Raw genomic sequence first — 24664 nt, 5'->3', positions numbered from 1 at the left:
CGATCGCATGGAGGTGAACCCGGTGTGCAAGATAAAAAAAAATGGCGAGGGGTGGGGTGGTCCAGATAAGTACATCGAGAGTGGCCTCATTTTTTACGTCCCTCATTAAATTCGCTTTAGGCAAAACAAATGACAACGATTTAAATATCGATAATCCATGCCTGCGCTATACGATATAGCTAAAAGTAATCATTCTAACAGCATGAATAGGTTTGAATTGCAAGAATGTGCAAAACGTTTTACTGCATTTAGGATTTTTTAACGTGTGTGTGTGTGTGTGGGGGGGGGGGGGGGGGGGGAGGGGGAGATGGAGGGGGGCTCGTTTACCCATCTAGCGGACCATTAGCTCGACGTGGTTCGCAAATTTTCTTTTATAGAGATGACCATTCCCATCCAGTAGTAGGCAGGGGGAACCTCCAACCCCCCTGAACAAACCTTGGAGCCAGAGGGTCAATTTTTTTTTGTTGTTGTTTTGTTTGTTGTTGTTGTTTTTTTTCGAGCAAAAAGAAGAAAGAGAGAAAAAGAAAGGAGAAAAGAGCTGACGCTGCTTTCTGGATTTTAGACTTTCAGACTAGCGGGGGATGGGTAGGGCAGACTTTCAGCCGCTAGACTCAAAGATTGATGTGATTGGTAGTCCAAATAGATTAAAGGTTTATCCATAAAATAAAGCATCAAAAGTCCCCAATATAGATATAATCCCGTGAAGGTCGTCGTCTCAAGTTATACAGGGATTAAAGCACTCAGTCAAACTCCCATTTTTGTTTACCTTTGCATTTAATGCTGATAAGATTACAAAATTACCATCCAAAAGCATAGCTTCGTACCAAATTTAATCGTTACAAATATCACGGAGTGCAGATAAACCGATGCAATTATTCTAATCTATTAATTCTACTAGGATGACAAATCTAGGGGAGTTGCCAATTTTCGCGCACATCTGCTTGAAGGACCTCATGTTTCGACAAGTTACTTAGCGGAAACAAGCACCTACCAAGAGACTGATCTTGTGTTATAGATATAGAATGGTATCCGATACCTCAGCTATATCACGGAAACTGCTGACACTTGCCGTCACGGTATGGATAGCGTGATGTTTATTGTCACGGTATTGTTACGTGACACTAGTTGTCACGGGATGGTCTCGCACTTGTAGTTGGTTTTCTTTACGCAAGTTGTATTCTCTGTGTGACTGTAGCTGTAAAAGTTCTCTTAATACTAGTAACTGTCACGGTATCGATCGCGTTTCTTAAACCTTCACGGTGGCGTGACTCAGCTGTCACGGTGTCCTTTGTAATCGTTCTGCACGTGTGTTGTTTTTGTTACTACAGTTGTCACGATATCGCCGCGTGACGCAACGTTACTCAGCCATCACGGTGTCTTTCGTGACCGTTCTGCACGTGTGTTGTTTGTGTAACTAAGTTGTCACGTAATCGCGACATGACGTGACGTGACTAAGCTGTCACGTTGTCGTTTGTGTTCATTCTGCACGTGTGTTGTTTGTGTAGCTACAGTTGTTACGGTATCGCCACGTGACGTGACGTGACTAAGCTGTTACGGTGTCGTTTGTGATCGTTTTGCACTGGTGTTGTTTGTGTGGCTACAGTTGTTACGGTATCGCCACGTGACGTGACGTGACTAAGCTGTCACGGTGTTGTTTATGATCGTTTGCACGTGTGTTGTTTGTGTAGCTACAGTTGTCACGGTATCGCGACGTGACGTGCGTGACTTAGCTGTCACGATGTCGTTTGTGTTCATTTAGCACGTGTGTTGTTTGTGTAGCTACAATTGTCACGGTATCGCCACGTGACTTGCGTGACTTAGCTGTCACGGTGTCGATTGTGTTCATTATGCGCTTGTGTTGTTTGAGTAACTTCAGCTGTCACGGTATAATCCGCGCTATAGTTACGGTTTTGTTATATTTACGCTACTTTTGCTGTTTTTGTTTTTTTCCATGGCTTATACGCCTATTTCCATTAAGGTTCAACGCTACTCGACTGCGTCTCGTTTCGTACGTTTTTGTTCATGACACCCTGTAACGTCATCTGTGCATCTATAAGCGGAAAGACACACGCAAAAATTAGATCTATTTTCCGGTCCCTTATTTTGCTTCTTATCTGACAGATGTGTAGCAATGCCGAACTGTCCAAAAAAGACCGTTACCCTACTTTTGCCCGGACCTTCGCGGTGGACTCCAAAGTGACACCGAGTGTGATCGCTCTCTTGAAGCAATTCAAGTGGGAAATAGTGGCAATAATCTACGAGGAATGGAAAAAGTGGGTTCAGCTGAAGAATTACATGAAAGCCGAGCTAGAAGCCAATGGGGTCGAGGTCACATACGAAAAGAGCATCAAGCAGTTCGTCTACTACAACTCGAACGAACACGATGCCGAGTTTAGGACAATTATGCGGGAAATCAAGGAAAAATCTAGAAGTAAGTACGGTTTCAGTGCGTGATTCGTTTTTTTTTTTTTTCGTGTTATATTTCCCTGCACTTGTCTTTTTTTTAATTATTATTATTATTATTATTGTCAGGCTAAAATACCTTCCACCATCGCGGCGATGCAAATTTTTTTTCTGTCTCTTTCCCGTCTCGCAATCCTAGCTATTCAACCCTTAGGACTGATTTTAACGTCGCGTTCCTGCCCGTGCCGAATCTAATTGTTCGGATTCGGCACATGAATGGTTCGACGTCTGAACCAATGAAGTTCAGCACGGCACTGAGTGCGGCTGCACCGGTCGTACTGCACTGCAAAAGTCAAAAGATGCAAAGATTCAAACGTCGAGCTTTTAATGTGCCGAATCATATACCATATTTTAATTTTGTTTTATACAACAGTGACACCATATCAAATCAACTTTAACAAGCTTGCAACCAACTGAGCACGACTCATACAGTGCAACGTCTGAATCGACGTTGAACTTAATGTATTGTGTCGACTTAAAGCCGCATTGTAACCAGTTTACTTCCGGTCGATTACGTAACAATATCCGATGATTTTTAACGGAAAACGCGAAACATATTTCAAAATATTGAAAGCAGTGTGTCTCTTGGAAGTTTCTTTGAGGATGTGATTGATAATTTAGTGCGGATGGCCTGTTAAATATCTCGGATTTTAATAGATTCTTTTGTCTTTTAACGGTTGAGGTTTTCGTCGGACCTCCGGAAGTAAACTGGTGACAATGCGGCTTTAATGTATAGTGTCACACCTTTGCGTGACACTAAAAGCGGCTGCTTAGCAGGCTAGGTAGGAGCGCGATAAAATCTTATCCCCAATTTGGTAATAAATTGACAGGATAATCCCCACTCCGATTAAGCTATTCATTATGGCTGTCACAGTGTTTTTTTCTCTAGCCGAGGCATGGAAACAACAACCTTGCGAATATAATGCTTTTCATTTCCCGCTATTTATCTTACCCTTTGAGATTTTTTAATAAAAATATAGTTTTTATAGTTGCACACCCGCTTTCTTATTGGCTTTCTCTCAAAACTGTAAATGTGGCCATGGTAGCGCGTGGTTTCATTTCTATTTGTAAACAGAAATATTTGACTTTTTTTTACATTTTGTTGTATTTTATTAAACTTTCTAAGAAAAAGCATGCGATTACCCCTTAAACGCCCGACCTTCTTTTTGTAGTTGTGATCTTCATCTCGAGTTGGGCGATAGCCCGTGAAGGGATCTACGTCGCTACGCAGGAGAACATGGTCAGCGGTGATTACATCTTTATCATGTTCGAGCTCAACCAACAAACCGTGAAAAAGAAAATGAACCTTCCATTCCTTTGGTTCGAGAGCGAGCTGCCAGAAATGAACAGGTAGAGCGTGAGCCTCCTATTTGTCGTGTTTGAGAGTGAGCTATCATGCAACGTCACTCTAATGTAGGCTATATGAGGTTACCTTAGTATTCTAACATGTCACGCTATGATGTCACGATATTTAAATCACTTAAACTGAGTCACGCAAGAGTAGAACGTTTGTCCCGAAATTTGATCTAATGTGATGTTTAGTTTCCTACAATTTTCATCCAACGTGTTTCGGATCTTGATCCAAAATGACCTTAATCTTGACTCGAATAGAATCAAAAAGCCCAAACTGTCGCGATCTCGTACCAGAACAATGAATACAATACTCCAAAAACTGGAAATCGACTTGTAATCTTAATCTTGACTCAATATGTTTATCTTGATTAATTTGATCTTTATTGACCCAATGTGTTTCTGACCATAATCCATGTTTTTATTTATCTTGATCAAATCTTATGATCTTGTTCGAATTTGTTTTTTTGTCTTGGTCCTATCTGTTTTTTAACTCGATCCAATCTGTTTTTTTAACTCGATCCAATCTGTTTTTTATCTTGATCTAATCTTTTTTTTTTTTAATCTTGATCCAATCTGTTTTAGATCCCTTGCTCCAATTTGTTTTTTTTATCTTGATCCAATCTGTCTTTGATCCCCTGATCCAATCTTTTTTTAAATCCTTGATCCAACCTGTTTTTGATTCCTTGATCCAATTTGTTTTCTATCTTGATCCAATCTGTTTTTGTGATCTTAATCTTGATCGTAGGACGAAGGAGACTACCGCGGCAGTAAAGAAAGGCTTCCGTGCAGTCTTGATGTTAGCCGTGAAAAGCGCGTCTGGGAAAGACTACAAATATTTCTTGCAGAAATTGAAGAAAAAGACCAGTGAGCCCCCTTTCAATAGCTCATTCTACCTCACAGATAGTGTCGGCGTTACGGTAAGCATTGCGTGACAATCTTGTCTCGTGTTGTGTGACATAATGTTCGCAAGTCATCCTCTATTCAATAGCTCATTCTACCTCACAGATAGTGTCGGCGTTACGGTAAGCATTGCGTGACAATCTTGTCTCGTGTTGTGTGACATAATGTTCGCTAGTCATCCTCTATTCAATAGCTCATTCTACCTCACAGATAGTGTCGGCGTTACGGTAAGCATTGCGTAACAATCTTGTCTCGTGTTGTGTGACATAATGTTCGCTAGTCATCCTCTATTCAATAGCTTATTCTACCTCACAGATAGTGTCGGCGTTACGGTAAGCATTGCGTGACAATCTTGTCTCGTGTTGTGTGACATAATGTTCGCTAGTCATCCTCTATTCAATAGCTCATTCTACCTCACAGATAGTGTCGGCGTTACGGTAAGCATTGCGTGACAATCTTGTCTCGTGTTGTGTGACATAATGTTCGCTAGTCATCCTCTATTCAATAGCTCATTCTACCTCTTAGATAGTGTCGGCGTTACGGTAAGCATTGCGTGACAATCTTGTCTCGTGTTGTGTGACATAATGTTCGCAAGTCATCCTCTATTCAATAGCTCATTCTACCTCACAGATAGTGTCGGCGTTACGGTAAGCATTGCGTGACAATCTTGTCTCGTGTTGTGTGACATAATGTTCGCTAGTCATCCTCTATTCAATAGCTCATTCTACCTCACAGATAGTGTCGGCGTTACGGTAAGCATTGCGTAACAATCTTGTCTCGTGTTGTGTGACATAATGTTCGCTAGTCATCCTCTATTCAATAGCTTATTCTACCTCACAGATAGTGTCGGCGTTACGGTAAGCATTGCGTGACAATCTTGTCTCGTGTTGTGTGACATAATGTTCGCTAGTCATCCTCTATTCAATAGCTCATTCTACCTCACAGATAGTGTCGGCGTTACGGTAAGCATTGCGTGACAATCTTGTCTCGTGTTGTGTGACATAATGTTCGCTAGTCATCCTCTATTCAATAGCTCATTCTACCTCTTAGATAGTGTCGGCGTTACGGTAAGCATTGCGTGACAATCTTGTCTCGTGTTGTGTGACATGATGTTCGCTAGTCATCCTCTATTCAATAGCTCATTCTACATCACAGATAGTGTCGGCGTTACATTAAGTATTGCCTGACAATATCTTGCTGTTGTGTGAGGCTTAGGCAAGCCTGAGTCTTGCTCTTTATTTTGATCAGCTTGGGGCTTAATATCCTGCTTTAAAGTTTGTTAAAAACGTTTGAAATTTGGAGTAAAGATGTATGAGTATACAGTAGCGGATCTAGGGGTGGGTTTAGGGAGTTTAACCCCCCCCCCCCCCCCCCCTTTGGGCTACCAGAAAGCCCTTCAGCGAAAAGCTAGATCCACCCCTGGTATATTTGACATTAAAGGCGCGTATTTTTGCTCGTGATTTTGGAATAAGAATGATTAGAATAGAAAAAGCGTGCGTCCGTTTATCACCCGTTAAGTCTAATGTCTTGCATTTTTCAGCCGCCTGTTTATGGAGCCTACCTCTACGACGCCGTCAAGCTCTACGCAAATGCGCTAAACAAAACATTGGCGCTCAACCAGACGCCTGATGGTAGTACCATCTTCTCAAAGATCAACGACACATCTTTCTACAGTAAGTATTTTCAAAAGACAAGTCAGTTATGACTTAAATGCACCTAACCGTGTATTAAAAACATAATCAATAGCGGACCCAAGGGATCCCACAGGATCGTTAATAGAGAGAACTTTATGCTAGTATTCTTCCATAAAAATGTAATAAATTCAATCCAACGTGATGTAGTACTAGATAAAATTCTAAATTTCACCGAACATCGCTAAATGAAAAAATAGACGGCTACAAGTACTACAATACGGCAATGGCCGGTCCAGGCCCAAATACGTTTCTAACCGTAACGTGTTTTTTTAGGTATCCAGGGTTATGATATACACATAGACAGAAATGGTGACGCGGAGTATAACCTGACGTTGCTGAACTTCCGATGGGCACCAAGACCAGGTAGCTACACTTTTTCCTCTCAAGCCAACGCCTTTCGTGACCTTGCCAGACATGATCAAATGTGCTTCACGTGCGACTTTTTGTGTTATAAGTATCGACTGCTCCATGAAGGGGGTGGGACGTTGGGTTTTTCGTTATTGCGGTATTTGCCCTTTTTTGTACGAGATTGCGGTAAAAGAGCAAAAAACATGCGGTGATGCGTGTTTGAAAACACTGCGAGATGCGAGATTTTGCTTTTTAAACGGCGGTATTGCGGTAAAAAATTTAAATATTGCGGTATTGCGGTGCTAAGAGGTCCTGCGGTGCGCGGGATTTGCCCGTGGTACGGGATGATCTAGCGGGAAACCTGGGAAATGTCGGGGTGTCGTGCATGCTCTCCAAAAGCTCGTCCTTCCTTGCGGTATGCGATATTTTCGATTTTTTTCTGCGGTATTGCGGTATTTTCAAAAATTTTGTGCGGTATGGCGGTAATTAGACCCTTTCTCAACGTCCGCTAGTTAGTGTGTGAACACTGCCATTGAAAAATTGTACAATAAGTCCCCAGCCGTCCTAACGATCATGCATAATGCAATGCGTGAAGGCTGTTTTAGAAAACACGATTTATTCGTTGTGACCTGCCTACAATTTGTAGCATGGAAGGCTGATTCGCACTTTACGACTTGAGTTGTAGAAGTGTCGCATACAACTAAATCATAGTGTCTATATCAGCCTTTACACATGTTTTTTACTTTGTTTCTTTTTCTTTGGTCAAACAGGAAGGCCAGATACGGCAGTGATGGAAGAGACCGCTGACTTCCACATCGTCGTCAACAACGATACGAATGAGTCGTCCCCCGATCTCGTGTTCAGATCTAACATGAGCATCTTATGGCCGAGTGGACTGGACGTCCCGCCAAAGGACAGACCGGAATGTGGATTTGAAGGCTGCCCTCAAGAGATCGGCAAAGGTAAAGGATTATGTAGAGACCAATCGTCTTCACGGCGTCGATATAGATCTGATATTTTCATTTTTGTTTGTTTGATCTGACGTTATTTTCGCCCCAGCATTTTAGTCACGCAAGTAAAACTTTGACTCACTATATTATAACTTGTTACGCATCACAGTAAATAATCAAATTGTTCTGTGAACAGATAAAAAGACCATGATCATTGGAATCGTATCCGGCTGTTTGGCACTTCTCGTGCTCCTCTTCATCGCAAACTTCATTCGGTGGGTAAAAATGCTGACAAAAAAGCGTAGGGGGGCGTAGCCAGGGGGGGGGGAGCGTACCCCCTAGGCCACCAGGCACCTTAGGCCACCAGGTACCTTAGGCCACCAGGTCTTCTAGCAGCCAAAAAATACAGTAAATGTATGAACAGCGAAAAATGCCTTGAAAGTTTTTTTTGGGCCCCCTCCTGTTTAAAATCCTGGCTAAGCCGCTGTTTTTTAATTAATTCACTTCTTTTCATTTACATATTCCTTTACATTTTTTTTTACTTTTTTTGTATTCTTTCGTCTGATTTTTTTCTCCTTCACTTTCCCTCTTTTTTTACATTATTTTTCTCTCCTTTCTTTGCTTTTTCTTAGAAAATTATGTCATTAACATGTTTGATCCAGCCTAGACAAAATTGTTTGTAAAAATATATATTAGTACCACAATGAACGCTATTAAAACACAAACTATTGATACCAGGCATTACAAAGCGGAGCGTGAGCTTCAGAGCAGATTGTGGAAGATCGATTACAATGAGATTTGCTTCGAGCATCGACGGGGGTCAAACACGTCCCTGGCCAGTACCGTTATGGTATGTGTGAACTCTCCTGTCCTCTCCATCTCTTATGTTGCGCTAGCCCCTGCCTACACACTCCTGTATTGTCCCCTTGTAATGGCTGTTAAGTAATAGTCTTCTCTAGTATTGATTCTAGTGTAGTGTTCAGTATTCGAGGCGTTCTGAGTGAGACCAAAAAATCAATGACTGTGTCTTAATACTGTGGTCTATAGTCAATTCTAGTGTAGTGTTGAGGTTTCTACTTGCTCTGCGTGAAACAACAACAAGGGCGAGTCTAGAGAAAAATTCAGAGTGGGGTCCAACATATCACTGACCTAAGGTCGCTAGACTTATCTAGTTCTAATCTAAATACACACAAAATTCATAACTCGATCACATTTTTAGCTATTACTAGTCAAATTTGTCTATGTACTGGTTCTCCACCTAATTTCACATCCATGCAAGAAGCAGGGTGGGGTCCGGACCCCGTGGACGCCCCACCCCCTCTGGACACGCCCTTACACGATAGCGGTATTGCAAAACTATGTTTTAGTGTTCATTTTAGTTCAGTATTCAGTATTCTTTTGTCAGCATACAAAAGACCCAGGCGATGAAGATGCTGCGATTCCACTACTGGAAGATGACACTCGAGAGGGCAAGACCACCACTGTGGCGAACTATAAGGTGCGAGTCTATGCTAAGATCTAACCATCACGGTTTATATATGACTCCCCGGAAAAGGCCTCTGCTAGCGCTGGGAACGGAAAACTTGACGTTATACTCGGATAGTTCCGGGTAAACCCCGAATTGATATTCGGGAAAACGTGACGTTATACTCGGATAATTCCGAGTCAACCCCGAATTGATATTCGGGAAAACTTGACGTTATACTCGGATAGTTCCGAGTCAACCCCGAATTGATATTCGGGAAAAGTCACTCTTAGCAAAAAGAAACCCTGTGAAAATGAGATGCTCGTCTTAATAGCGAACTAAATCCTTTTTAATGAAGGTGAAATCTTTTCAGGATTTGTAAAGGACTAGAATATTTTTCCAACAGGGAAGCATGGTTACTGTTGCTCGGATACCTACACGAAGTATTGACCTGACCCGGAAAGTCTTACTGGAGTTAAAGCAGGTACCTTAATGAGTTACATCCCCTTATTTTACCGTCATATAGCCTACTTTGCCCTGAAGAAGTCTTTTTAAACACAAAAATTTAGCAGAGTCGAATGCCAGTTTTTGGTGCTTTCTAATTCTAATAAGCGTAGTTTTTGTAATATATCAAATACTCGATACTTGGATCTCTTGTGCCGTTTTCTTGTGCCGATTCAGATTTGATGATTTCAAAGTTGTGTCGTTTTCCACGCCATAATACCCTTTAGCGTTATTCATAGACGATAGTTTACTAATTTTCTTTAGTACTTTTATTAGTTAACTCATTTCGATTTTCTTCCAAGATGCGGGACATACGTCACGACAATCTAAACCAGTTTATCGGCGCATGCGCGGACTCGCCGACTGTGTGCATAGTGATGCAGTACTGCTCAAGAGGGAGCCTGCAGGTTAGTGTGTAACGTCGTCATGGAAACGCGTCACGTAAGATTCAAGGATCTGGTCACGCAATACGCATCATTCACGCTGAATGGTATCACATCCATGTTGCGTTTCCCCGCCCTCACAAGAGGCCAGGCTGCAGTACCCACCACGAAAATCGTTATCGGCATCACGTTATGTACCCTGTAACGTCGTCACACCCCTAGGAAATGATTATTGCTTACATTGGCATCCCCCCACCCCACCCCCCTGCTCATACCCACTGGCAACGGCCCTCCTCATCCGATCCACGTATTAATATCCATAATGCACTATATGACATGTGCAGCTGTTCCCCCCGCCCTCTCCATCCCTCTCCATCCCTCATTTTAACTCCCCTCATTCCCATTAGAGCTAACCCCTCTCCCCCCACCCTCTTCATTCCCCAATTTACTCCCTCATTCCCAATAGAGCTAAACCCTCTCCCCCCACCCTCTCCATCCCCCAATTTAACCCCCCTCATTCCCAATAGAGCTAACCCCTCTCCCCCACCCTCTTCATCCCCCAATTTACCCCCCTCCTTCCAAATAGAGCTAAACCCTCTCCCCCCACCCTCTCCATCCCCCAATTTAACCCCCCTCATTCCCAATAGAGCTAACCCCTCTCCCCCCACCCTCTCCATCCCCCAATTTAACCCCCCTCATTCCCAATAGAGCTAACCCCTCTCCCCCCACCCTCTCCATCCCCCAATTTAACCCCCCTCATTCCCAATAGAGCTGAACTCTCCCCCCACCCTCTCCATCCCCCAATTTAACCCCCCTCATTCCCAATAGAGCTGAACTCTCCCCCCACCCTCTCCACCCCCCAATTTAACCCCCCTCGTTCCCAATAGGGCTAAACTCTCCCCCCCTCCACCCACCCCATACAAAATTTAAAAGCTGTGGTCATCCAATCACGCATTCCCTTTACACGTTACATCGTCACTCGTCACGCAACACGTGTTGTTCCAGTCACGCACTATGTAACCTGCCTTAGGTGCATACTACGTGTTCGAATGACAGCTCAGATCGCATCATTTTAGTACTAGGATATATAAAAAAAACATCAATAAATCGTCCCGCAACACTTGTTCACGTCACGCACCTTGTAACGTGCGCTAGGTGTATACCACATGTTCGAATGCCTGGCTAACATTGCATCATTTGAATACTAGGATATATAAGAAAACGATCAATAATCGCCACGCAACACTTGTTCAAGTCACGCACCATGTAACGTGCGTAATACCACGTGTTCGAATGCCTGGCTAATATTCCATCATTTGAATACTAGGATATATTAGAAAACGATGACGTCAAGCTGGATCACATGTTTATCGCTTCACTAGTATCCGATATAGTCAAGGTGAGTTATAAGCCGCCATTTTGTAACCCAAGCAAAACACCAAGTGTGAGAAAGCATCCACTCCCTTCTAAATCCTAGTTGTTTCCCCCCCCCCCCCCCCCCCAAAAAAAAAAAAACAACAAGACTACAGATACTTCTAGGTGTGGTCTTCTTGAATGGCAGCGCATCCAAACCATCCGAGATTGTTGTTGTTGTTGTTTTTTTTTGGGGGGGAGGGGGGGGTGGACTTGGTACCTGAAATATAAATCTTTGTTTTTTTATGGATGGCTCTTTCGAGATTTGATTGTATTATTGCATTCATTGCATCATTGCTAATATCATATTTACCTTTTTATAGCTTGATAATGCAAAATCCACTCTACAATTCATTTTGCGACTGAAATTTGCAAAAAAAAAGAAACCTATAGTCTATCTATATCAATAATTTTGCCCATGCGCTTAATACGGAGTCATATCATTCAAAGCATCCATTTCCATCGACTTAATTAAGCGAGTAACAAACATACTTTTAATCGGATATTGTTACTCAAGTATCAGACTTCAGATGTGTATGGCAATTTCGAAGTTTTCTTACAAATAGACCGTTGTATTTTTAAATGAAAACAGGGCATGGCGTATCTGCACAGCTCAGATATACGTTCCCATGGTAACCTCAAGTCGTCTAACTGCTTGGTGGACAGTAGATGGGTCCTCAAGATCACTGACTACGGACTTCCCACCTTTCGCATCAAAGCAAGAAAGACTGTAGAAAATTATTCTTATTATAGAGGTAAATCGAATATCACGATATTATCAGTGTGACTTGAAGAAAGCTCATTCAGCATTGTTTTTGGATTCTGGAGGCACACCAATTCCACCTTAACTATGATGCCTTATCCACGTGATCTGTCATGTTTGAAAGATCCTTGTGGACAATTAAGTCCCCCTATTGCGTTTAGGGCCAATTTATAAGTCGCGCTTCAGTCGTGCCAAATTGAATTGTTTGGAATAAAAAAAATCCATATCAAGTCAGTGACTGAATCAGCGTTCAGCCAAACGTATTTGGCTACGGAGCCATTGTGGGAGCGCGACTTCGCTTCGGCCCTCAGCGTACAAGCATGTAGACCCTGGATAAGACTGTGAAGTTTGGTTTCAGCTCATTTACCTATACTTCCATCATTCCTACCTCAGCAAAGGAAGTCTCGTTTATCTCATCCTTGTTTCTCTGTAGATCAATTGTGGGTTGCGCCTGAGCTTCTGCGGTTAAATAATCCTGATGTGCGGGGGACGCAAAAGGGAGATGTGTACAGCTTTGCAATCATCTTACAAGAGTTTCACTCGCGAGAGGGACCATTCAGTGATGACGACATGGAGCCAAAAAGTGAGGAAGGACGAGGTTTTTGAAGGACGGATGGAGTAGAATTTGCGTTTTTAAAGAGCCCTAGTCAGACAAACCTTTTAAGTTTCTCACCACCTTTATCATCCCCGACGAAAAGTAGAGTTACGGCACGTGGAATTGGCCAGGGGATTCCATAACAGCTTGAGACAATGTGTTATCTTATCTCTACCAAAAGTGAAGCAACGATAACGTGAGTCACAGATAGCCACCTCCGCAGGCATCTCGAGTGTTTTTCTAAATTTCAGTATTTTTTTATGAATTGGGATTCCTGTGGCGAGTTGAACCGGAACCGGAAGAGGGGAGGGGAACAAAAAATAACCTTTTTCCCTCTAACCCAGGCCCCACGCTCCACTTTTTTCCCAAATCACTGGAGACTCCTGCGGAGGAGGCTAAGTCACAAAGGCTCAGAAACGAAAAAAAAAAAAGAATTGGATAGAGAATCGAGAGTAGAATGTAACACATGTCCGCATGCAGCCATATGAAGAAGCTGTTGTCGTTTTAGGGGTCTGGTACCGAGGAATTTTAATTTCTCTTCAGAGGCTTTCTTCATTGACTAAAGATGGTCACAGTCACTGTTTTTCTCTTCTTAATACAATTCACAAAGTTTGCAAAGCACCTGCGGTACGGCAGCCCTAAAAATGACAAGAATATTTCAGGTTTTCCAAATAAGGAATATATTAGTTTCCTTATATGGAAGTGACTGCGTCTGGGAAAAACGACAATTTTTGGCTAAATTTTTTTGATATGCCGTCTTTGTCACCCAGTTCTTATAATTATTTTCTCTGCTTGTTTAGCGATCATTCACCGCGTCAAGGAGGGTGAGTTCCCGCCATTCCGACCGACTGTTACCAAGTTGATAGGTGGCGTCGAGGAGCTTCAAGATCTCATGAAACAGTGCTGGACCGAGGATCCTGAACACAGGCCCGACTTTCACGAGATACGGAAGATCATGCACAAGCTGCTGATACAGAACGGGATGTACGTAGCTTTGAGTTCCACTGTGACTGAGTTATATACGCCAGTGCTGAAGAACTCAAGGCTAGTTCCAGCACCGCGCGGTTAAATCAGCCTTTTTGCTTTGAAATGGTTCCTTTTTACCGGCGAACTGTCAGGGGCGTACGCAGGATTTAAGCAAGTTGCAGTCAAAGCATTCAGAAGCTGGATGAGGGCGTGGCCCTTCATCCCGCATCTCCGTGAAGATCTCATAGCTCCCGCTTTGGGGTTAGAAATTGGCGGCAATGCGTCAGACTTTTGAGAATATTACACGATCTGTCGTCCTCGATCTGAAACTTAAGTCGTCGCATTGCAATGCGAGACATAACAATATGTTCAAACTCATCAAAATCATCTGTGGACTACCATGAAAATTATAGTTTTTTTTTCTCATCATATATGTAAAACTACGTACAAAAAAGATTTCCCCTCGTTATGTAAATAAGATCGCCATTTTTTTTTTTTTTTTTTTTTTTTAGTCCTGTGACTGCAAGCATATAGGCTAGGTACGCCCCTGACTGTTACATGTTGGCAAATGCTAAGAAAATCAGCTAAGGCTATACTTTAATTTTCTTTATGACTCCCTCGGTATGGTATCAAACAAATCTGTCATCTTTTGTACAGTATGGTTTTAATGCTGTACACTTAGTCAAAACAGGGACTGAAGTCAGCCTTTCGTGCCTTTGCTCGAAAGATTCAACACTACGATTGTGTTTTCGCCAGAGCACGCTCATGCGCATGTTTTTAGCACTGTCGGTATATACTTGAGGGGAGTGAGCATAACTTTCCTCATCCTCGGAAACCCAAGGGGTATTTTCCTTGAACGATTCACTCGTGAGAAAAATAACACATGGCAAACAGTAAAAAACGAACTTGGCCAAAAACGCCGTCGCGACAGACGACAGCGCCTGGGTCTCAATCAATCTTTTTTGGCGGCAAAACACTGTGGAAATCTTATGCGTTTAGATATAGGTTGCCGTTTCGCCAACTCGGTCTTTTGTAATTTACAAAAGAAAAACAGAAAAATGGGTTTGCTTTCTCTACTCGGAAATTTAAGGCAATCGGGAATTTTTGCTTGTTTGCGGGGAAACAGTCACATAATAAAAAAAAGTCACAAGCTATTCGGATTGCATTTGCTTGAAGAACACCTCTCCTCGATTACTGGAAGGAATGTATCACAACAAGATGGTTTTACGGACTTTATTTGCACATTTTGCGAGACAAGGATCTACGACATTCCCTCTGTAAGCTTAAACTTCGGTGCCAAGTAATAACTATACCGCTTCACTCGAATGGCTCGGGACTACCGAGCACGATCCTCGCTTTTCCCTTTACTAGAATATCGGTGTCCTTCGGGTTGGAAATATCGGCGGTACGTATCCCGATTGAGTTCAGATAGGCCAACTGGTCTCGGATTATCGACTGAAGAGGACAAGTTACTACAACTATCGGGTTCCCTCTGAACTTGTCCTTTTGCTTTCAAAATGTCGCACGTTTTAATTTCGGCATGGTTCTTTCCAAACCCTGTAGGTAGTTGAGCAATATCCTGTTGTTTGTAAAACCCCTCAAGGACCAGAAGTTGTTTTGGCTTCAATAAAGACACCCTAAAACGTGAGATGATGTCGGGAATTAGCCCTTTCAATAGGAAGTCTTTCACGCTCGACGTAATATTTGATCTCTATCCAACACAGAGAAGCGGTTATGTAAAATTTTTGTGCATTGTTCGGGAAGCGCGCCTGTGATTGGTCGACCTCGGGGAGTCGACCAATCACAGCTTATCATAGGCCTAGATAGGCCTTTTTTGCCAAGTTCGTTCCTTGCTGTTCTCCAGGAGTTATTTTTCTCGTGAGTGAAACGTTAGAGGAAAATACCCCTGGGTTTCCAAGGATGAACTTCCCTTTAAAAAAAAACTTCGGGGTTTCGGGTGTGCCATAAGACCTTGGAGGCAAAGGTAGTTTTTATGTGTGGAAAACATCGGGGAATCCTTTGTGCTATACTTTCGATAATTTGAAGATTGGAATGTATTCCTTTTATCTTTGCAGGAAGACTAACATCTTTGACAACATCGTATACATGATGGAGAAATACGCAGATAACCTGGAGGAGCTTGTTATGGAAAGAACGGGTCAGCTTATCGAGGAGAAGAAGAAAACCGACGCACTGCTTGAGCGCATGCTTCCACCGTATGTAGTCCATCCTTCTCTCTTATCTGTATCTTGTCTTTATGCAAACAGTGCCAACGTCGTCCATCTTTGCCAAGACTCGCTTGGTCTTCTGAAAGACAATCATCTTCGCGAATTGCTAATCGTCTAACAACCATTCTCGCAGTGTCTGCACGCGATTCTTCTCTTTAGATCACCAGTCGGCTACCTTCACTGTGCCCAACAATTCTAGCATTTATCAGCCCATCAGTGCTGGCTGTTTTGATCAGCTATGGAGGCGCTGTTTGTAACACAACTCAGTGCGAAACGCATAAAACCAAGGCCAGGGGGTCGGGGATGGGTCGTTTGGTCTAATGGAATTTGGTCTAAGTCGTTATTCCCGCTAAAGAGTTTGAAAGAGGCAAAACAGATTGGGTAAAGTTCGAAAGGAAAGTTTTTTTCGTCCACAATTTTTGTCGTTGTTGGTATAGAAAACAAATTTCAAGAAGCTCACCGTTATTGCCTTGTTTATACAGAACATTCTTTTTAATTTCAAAAAGCTCTGCACTTGACGTGGTCTAGGTTTACCCCCTAACCTCGGTTTTCATACCCGCGCCGCAAAGAGTTGTGTGGATATACGGAAGGTTAATCTCAGGCGGCTGATGCATGCTTACCAGAATGTTGAGCGCAAAGATAGTCCCGGGTCTAGACTAGTGGATGCCGGAGACATATTTTTTTTTATTAAACCGTGGTCCATAAAATATCAATACAAAGCATCTTGGCCTTCTCTTTGATCATTTTAGATCGGTTGCTGAGCAGCTGAAAAAGGGGAAAGCAGTAGAAGCCGAGAGCTTCGACGAAGTTTCCATATACTTCAGCGATATTGTTGGTTTTACGAGTCTCAGCGCCGAGAGCACGCCGATGCAGGTACGATTCCCGATTGACTTGTCTATTGACTTGTCGACTATCTATTTACTTGTCGACTATCATTGACTTATCGACTTCTTTTTGACTTGTCAACTTTCTATTGACTTGTCAACTATCTATTGACTTGTCGACTATCTATTGACTTGTCGGCTATCTTATTGACTTGTCGGCTATCTATTGACTTGTCGGCTTTCTATTAACTTGTCGAGTATCTATTGACTTGCCAACTATCTATTGACTTGTAGACTATCTATTAACTGGTCGACTATCTATTGACTTGTCAACTATCTATTGACTTGTCGACTATCTATTGACTTGTCGGCTATCTATTGACTTGTCGGCTATCTATTGACTTGTCGGCTTTCTATTAACTGGTCGACTATCTATTGACTTGTCAACTATCTATTGACTTGTCGACTATCTATTGACTTGTCGACTATCTTATTGACTTGTCGGCTATCTATTGACTTGTCGGCTTTCTATTGACTTGTCGACTATCTATTGACTTGTCGACTATCTATGACTTGTCGACTTTCTATTGACTTGCCAATTATCTATTGACTTGTCGACTATCTATTAACTGGTCTACTATCTATTGACTTGTCGATTGTCTATTGACTTGTCGACTATCTATTGACTTGCCAACTATCTATTGACTTGTCGACTATCTATTGACAGTCTATTGACTTTCCGTATATCTGCTTATTTAATGAGTTCCAGAATTTGGCAAAAGGACACTGGTCAAGCATCCTTTACCACTCATACTCGCAGCGCGAACCTGGCGCTTATGTTGAGGCTTCTGTATAAATTACTCCAAACAGAAGTTTTTCTTTAATTATAGAATGCTGTCAAACGTTTTGTCTAAATCGACCAAAAAAGATATCTGCAAATCCATCCAAACGCAAATTTACGACTTAGATAACGGTATGTATTACTGGTTTTCCACTTGGATGTAATACTCATGGACCTTTGAACTGTCTACAGGTCGTGACGTTATTAAATGATCTCTATACACTCTTTGATGACATCATCCGCGAATATGACGTATATAAGGTTCGTAGTATCACATGTGATTGGTATGCACAAGCCAGTTATGAAAAGTTATGAAAAGTTTAAAGGCGGGTAAAGATGTCTCAAATAACGACGTTAAGAAGGAGCTTCCATCACCGCCAAAAAAATACCTCACGGAAGAAGCGCTGGTCACGTTTTTCGTTGATATAGTCGCTTTTATTCTGTTTCTTAATTTACCCAGGTTGAGACGATAGGAGACGCTTACATGGTGGTCAGCGGTCTACCAATCAGGAATGGATCTCGTCATGCCGGCGAGATAGCGCGCATGTCATTACATCTTGTGGACGCTGTACAGACAGAGTTTTGCGTTCGACACAAACCCGAGTACAAGCTGAAGCTGAGAGTTGGAATCCACAGCGGTAAAGAATTACTAAAATGCTTTCTTTGCATTTTAGAATATGACAAAACATAGCCCGTATACACTAGAAGGCAAAAAGACAAAGAATACCTAGATTTATTTTTTCTTGGATTGCATTGTTTTTTTGTTTTTTTTACGGTCTCTTCAACTTCTGTGCGACAGTTCTAGTTTTCAAACATTTATTTGTCAAAATTTGTAGCCATGTTTCATTCCTTCCATTCCCTTTATTCCTTTTCCTATTTATTCTTTCCTATCACTTCCATCCCTTAGGGCCTGGGGTCGCAGAAGTCGTCGGTAACATTGTGCCTACATATTTTCACTTAAGATAATGTTTTCCCTGAGGGCCTGTGTTTGCTGGAGTTGTCCGTAACATTATGCATAGATAGTGTCACTTAAGATAATGTATTTCCCTTAGGGCCTGTGGTCGCTGGAGTTGTCCGTAACATTATGCATAGATAGTGTCACTTAATATAATGTATTTCCCTTAGGGCCTGTGGTCGCTGGAGTTGTCCGTAACATTATGCATAGATAGTGTCACTTAAGATAATGTATTTCCCTTAGGGCCTGTGTTTGCTGGAGTTGTCCGTAACATTATGCATAGATAGTGTCACTTAATATAATGTATTTCCCTTAGGGCAGGCCCTGTGGTCGCTGGAGTTGTCCGTAACATTATGCATAGATAGTGTCACTTAATATAATGTATTTCCCTTAGGGCCTGTGTTTGCTGGAGTTGTCCGTAACATTATGCATAGATAGTGTCACTTAATATAATGTATTTCCCTTAGGGCCTGTGGTCGCTGGAGTCGTCCGTAACATTATGCATAGATAGTGTCACTTATGATAATGTATTTCCCTTAGGGCCTGTGGTCGCTGGAGTCGTCGGTAACATTGTGCCTACATATTTTCACTTAATATAATTTATTTCCCTTAGGGCCTGTGGTCGCTGGAGTTGTCCGTAACATTATGCATAGATAGTGTCACTTAAGATAATGTATTTCCCTTAGGGCCTGTGGTCGCTGGAGTCGTCGGTAACACTATGCATAGATAGTGTCACTTATGATAATGTATTTCCCTTAGGGCCTGTGGTCGCTGGAGTTGTCCGTAACATTATGCATAGATAGTGTCACTTAAGATAATGTATTTCCCTGAGGGCCTGTGGTCGCTGGAGTCGTCGGTAACACTATGCATAGATAGTGTCACTTAGGATAATGTATTTCCCTTAGGGCCTGTGGTCGCTGGAGTTGTCCGTAACATTATGCATAGATAGTGTCACTTAAGATAATGTATTTCTCTTAGGGCCTGTGGTCGCTGGAGTCGTCGGTAACATTATGCATAGATAGTGTCACTTAAGATAATGTATTTCCCTTAGGGCCTGTGGTCGCTGGAGTCGTCGGTAACACTATGCCTAGATAGTGTCACTTATGATAATGTATTTCCCTTAGGGCCTGTGGTCGCTGGAGTCGTCGGTAACATTGTGCCTACATATTTTCACTTAATATAATTTATTTCCCTTAGGGCCTGTGGTCGCTGGAGTCGTCGGTAACACTATGCCTAGATACTGTCTGTTTGGCGACACCGTCAACACAGCGTCAAGAATGGAGTCCAACGGAGAGCGTGAGTATTTATTTATTCTAGAAGTACTATCTAATATGCCACTGTTTTTGTTTTTCAGAGAGTTAGTTAGTTTTCTGATAAAAATCTGACCACCCCGAAAAGGGATTTTTATTCCATTGTAGTATTTCCACAAGATGTTTGAATTTTTAACATGCTTGAGTTATCTAGAATGCCTTTTTTTCAACTAATTCGCTTAGACTTTATAGTTTTGTCTACAAAAAGCACGTACATTTCTAACTGGAATTGGACTTTCCGCCTTTTTGGGGAGGGGTGGGGTGCCAACGCACCCCCTCTGGGTACGGGCCTGCTTTCTCACACTTGGTATATTTTGCTACGTTTTCAAAATGGTGGCTGTCAGAGACACTTTAAAGAAATCGCTTCATTGTGCTTGAAGTTCATTGTTTACCTTCCAGCCTTACGGATACATATCAGTGGACAGACAAAAGAGATCCTGGATGAGCTTGGAGGCTACTATGTGGAAGAGAGGGGCGAGGTTTTCCTCAAGGTACCACTCCTTCCTTCCCTTCTTTACATGCGTCTTCCACCCCAAAAGCCTCTCCATTCCCTTTTCTCTCGTTATCACACTTATGACATTATTATCACCAACATTAATATAAATACCATCATCACAGTCATAATGATGATATCCACCACGAGCTATTTAGTATCGCCATCACCATCACCAACAACATCATTACCATCACCATCAACATCACTACCACCATCACCACCACCATCGGCATCATCATCATCACCATCATCACCACTACCATCATTATCCCCACCATCATCACCATCATCGCCAACACCATCATCACCATCGTCGTTACCATCACAAGTATGATCATTACCATCTTCAGCATCACCACCACCACCACCATCATCATCAATGTCATCACCCTCATAATGATTATCATCACCACTATGCCAGCGGCATAATCATCAATCATTTCATTAACCTTTCATCATATTATCATAATTATGATTTTTTTTCTCTAGATCGTGATGACATTTTCCCTCTGATATTCCACAAGATTCTGTAGAACTAGATGGCATTTTTTCTTTCTGATATTCAACAAGATTCTCTAGAACTTGATGACCTTTGTTCTTCCTGATATTCCACAAGATTCTCTAGATCGTGATGACCTTTTTTTCCTGATATTCCCCAAGATTCTCTACAACTTGATGACCTTTTTTCTTCCTGATATTCCACAAGATTTTCTAGAACTTGATGACCTTCATTCTTCCTGATATTCCGCAAGATTCTCTAGATCGTGATGACCTTTTTTTCTTCTCAGGGAAAGGGAAACTGTATGACGTACTGGCTACAGGACGCCGTCGACAAGCGACACCAAAAGAGCAGTTTCAAAGGCGGCAAATTCCACCACCCTAACGGCAACCCCATCCTAAACTACCTCTCAGCCCCCTTGCACGACTCTAACAGCTCACTGAACCGGAGATCGGACTCTTTCAGGCGCTCAATTAAGGTCACTAATTCACCCAGCGCAAGAAAAAAGGTCTGGCATAAGTTTGAGGAAGACGGCGTGGGATCAATGGGCCACACCGCTGTATGATCACGTGTGTCGTCACATATGATGACATAATCCATCTGGCATGGTGACGTCACGCACTTGGTGTAGTATTGTGACGTCATACAACTTGTGCTTTATTATGATGTCACACAAGTGAATTGGTATCATGACGTCACACACGTGATCTGATATTGTGACGTCATACACCTTATGCTTCATTATGATGTTACGCAAGTGATCCGGCATCGTGACGTCACGCACGAGATCCCATATCTCGACTTAACACAGGTAGCGTTACGATTTAGGGATGTCACGTTTGATGTCACGTCATTAGAACGCTTTTCTGCGAAATGACGGGAAAGCATTGCTCGCTAGCTGATTGAATGTCACGTTATGTCACGTATGGCACGTCAATGGTTTGTTACCACCGGGCTTGTAATCTCGTGATGATAATTCATTGCGTCATTTGGAAAATGCGACCAACAAATGGAAAATCTTGAAAAGTTTGCAAGCTTGATATTCGGATACCGGATTGCGTGGATAAAAAAAATGCATTTCATTTGATGCAGGAATGCTTGACAGGATACAGGAATGCGTGACACTAGATGCGAGTATGCCTTGCACTGGATAAGAAATGCGTGACGGTTCAACAGGAATGCGTAACACCGGATACAGGAATGTGTGACAACGGATACACGAATACGTGAAATGACTAAAGGAATGTTTGACACTGGATAAGAAACTCGTGACGTTCAGTAGGAATGCGTGACGCCGGTTACAGGAATGCGTGACTCTGGATACATGAATGCATGAGTCTGTGTCATCCAAAGCACTGAATGGCCCACAGTCACACGGTACCTCGTTATATTGTGGAGAAGAACAAAGTCGGCATTTCACGTTAAAACAGTACCATATATGGTGTGTCACAAAGCTATGCGCCAAGTATCAAGCAATTTCAAAATGTAAAGCAGCTGTACAGACGTAACTGCATGGGCAAATCATTCGTTTGCATTAACTCCTTTTATTTATTAACAGATGCAATCATTTTGACTTGCCATATGAATAATGCTTAAGAGCTTTTTTAGTTATCGGTTGGGCGCAATCTATCTTGGATAGACAGAACTTTTTAATGCAAAACTATTTGTTATGTGCTGCTTGAAATTGAAGAAATTGAAATGAACAGGCGGACGTCTTCCACATGGTACATCTTTGCTCCAGGATATTTAACCTTTTAACACGGGGCTGCAAACACGAGGAACTATAAGGAGCAGAGGATTTTTAATTATGCCTTCCGATAAATGACTGTCTGTTTTCTAATGTTCTTGAAAGGCCTGGAGCGAGCGCACGGGGCAGCCTTTGATAATTAAATGCGTTAGTACCTAGACTACTTTTTTGAATCATGGTCGCCAAAAAAAAGGAACAAACAAGAGCTCCTTTAAGTTCGTGGAAACTCTCGACTATCACGAAAAGAGCAAGTTGTGTAAGCAAGGCATCGTTTAATATCCGTTTCAATCTTTCTTGTCTTTCTTTGTCTTTTTTTTTGGTTTGGGGGGGGGGGAGGAAGGCACTATTACAAATCTTGCAGAGGACTTTTTCTTGCCCCAGTGTCATAGAGAATTCGCGCGAAAAATAGTATTATTTTATATCAGTTTCGTCCACAGGAAACCCGGTTAGAAAATCTTGAGCTAAGCTGTCGAATAGTATTCTGCTCCTTATAGTTTAAAGGGTTACATTGTAATGATATGGTTTGTAAATAACAATTCATGTATTTGTACCGTATGCGTACAGCGATAGGTAGAAGTTATTACAAGTTATTGCATCTTGTAAATGTATATTCTCTGCGAATTCAACATTAAAGTGTTGTAAATGATTGTTTGGCAGCCTTCTAGCTGGCTTTCCAGTGGGCATATTCAGAAAGTACTGTTTTCGGAGTTTTGGGATTCCTCTGTATTTATAATTTCCGAAGAGATACATAACTTTATATTTGAGACTGCGCGCGCACGTGAGCTCATCCAAAACGTCAGCATGGGTCGAATTAGATTGGCTAATCCGTGCGCCGTGACGCCTATACTGAAGGCCAAGCTAATGTATAATTATTAATGAAAATAACCATTCAAGCACTTCGTTTGTCGCTAGAGATGTCATACATGCGCCCAGTCCCCCACCTCCAACCCCCCCCCCCCCCCCCCCTTGCTTCGGCCTTCTTTCATGCCACTATTCTTACCGTGCCGGCCTCTTTGAAAGTTTTGATTAAAAAAAGATTTTCACAGGTAACCAAAATATGAAATGACATTTTCCCCTCCGACAAAACAAACTTACAGCTTCGACACAAGCCCCACCATGAAATTTTCATGATTTAGTGCGGAATAATCTAATTAGGAAAGGATTATCATCAAGCGGTTTAGACTGTAGAGCATATACATTTAGGATTGATTTGTTATATGACACAAGCATAAACTGGAGCAGAACAATTTATTTAAAAGTATGTTTTGCCGGTTAACACGTTTTCATCAAAAAACGGAAAAAATGGATTTCTCTTTTTATTCCCTACAACTTCTTACGTTACTTATGCTATTATAGTGTAATTCAGCCTTTATATTTCTTTTAAAAAGCGACCAAATTCACGAATTTAATTTGATGTTGTACGACAAATTTAGAAAAGCAGACGTCTTTGATCTTTATTACACCACGATATCCTTATTCTTTATTTATCCGTAACACCTTGCCAACCGGCTTTATTGAGACGAATGATGGTAATACAATATTGACCATAGAGTCTTAACATAGCCCGAAGCCCTCTCAACATGTCGCAATACCGACAAACGTCCTATATTTTCCGCCTTGTATGTTATTACCGGATTCTACTCTGAAAATTGTTATAAGATTTAGTTATGAATAAAAAATAGTAATTATGTTTTTAATCCTTTTTTATTTGCCCTTTAGTAAACTTGGTTTCTCCCTGTTAAAATATTATTTTCTGTGTTAGAAGTTAGAAATATTATGTTCTGTTTTAGACTAGAAGTCTGAAAGGAAGGTCTATATATCCTTTCTTGCTTTATAGCTGGAAGGGGTATTACGAAACTTTGATTACTTTTTATTCAAAAAGAAAAACCCTTTAGGATAAGACGATTTATTAAGTACAATCGAGACCGCCGAGTATGGGCGGATTTCTAGGGTCGAGAGCTATTCTT

General features: G+C 41.9%; 1 protein-coding gene across 9 annotated transcripts in view; it reads left to right on the top strand.

Moving 5' to 3' along the window:
- Nucleotides 1-23344, top strand: part of LOC116609247 (atrial natriuretic peptide receptor 1-like) — a 33979-nt gene extending 10635 nt beyond the window's left edge. For 2 of the 9 annotated variants that reach the window (XM_048720080.1, XM_048720081.1), the window contains exons 3-24: nt 2122-2431; nt 3636-3813; nt 4562-4733; nt 6257-6389; nt 6684-6773; nt 7529-7720; nt 7905-7983; nt 8447-8558; nt 9114-9206; nt 9580-9657; nt 9980-10084; nt 11388-11459; nt 12066-12228; nt 12670-12819; nt 13632-13815; nt 15873-16013; nt 16775-16898; nt 17883-17951; nt 18151-18328; nt 19843-19941; nt 20355-20446; nt 21240-23344. In XM_048720080.1, coding sequence (XP_048576037.1) covers nt 2122-2431; nt 3636-3813; nt 4562-4733; nt 6257-6389; nt 6684-6773; nt 7529-7720; nt 7905-7983; nt 8447-8558; nt 9114-9206; nt 9580-9657; nt 9980-10084; nt 11388-11459; nt 12066-12228; nt 12670-12819; nt 13632-13815; nt 15873-16013; nt 16775-16898; nt 17883-17951; nt 18151-18328; nt 19843-19941; nt 20355-20446; nt 21240-21515 — 3090 coding nt within the window. In that variant the 3' untranslated portion in view covers nt 21516-23344. The other 7 variants (XM_048720083.1, XM_048720084.1, XM_048720082.1 and 4 more) reach the window with 7 other exon arrangements.
- The last annotated feature ends 1320 nt before the right edge of the window (nt 23345-24664 follow it).

The sequence above is a fragment of the Nematostella vectensis genome, chromosome 12 (assembly GCF_932526225.1).
Source record: "Nematostella vectensis chromosome 12, jaNemVect1.1, whole genome shotgun sequence".
Classification (NCBI taxonomy): Eukaryota; Metazoa; Cnidaria; class Anthozoa; order Actiniaria; family Edwardsiidae; genus Nematostella; species Nematostella vectensis.
This window is presented reverse-complemented; position numbering and strand designations above follow the sequence as displayed.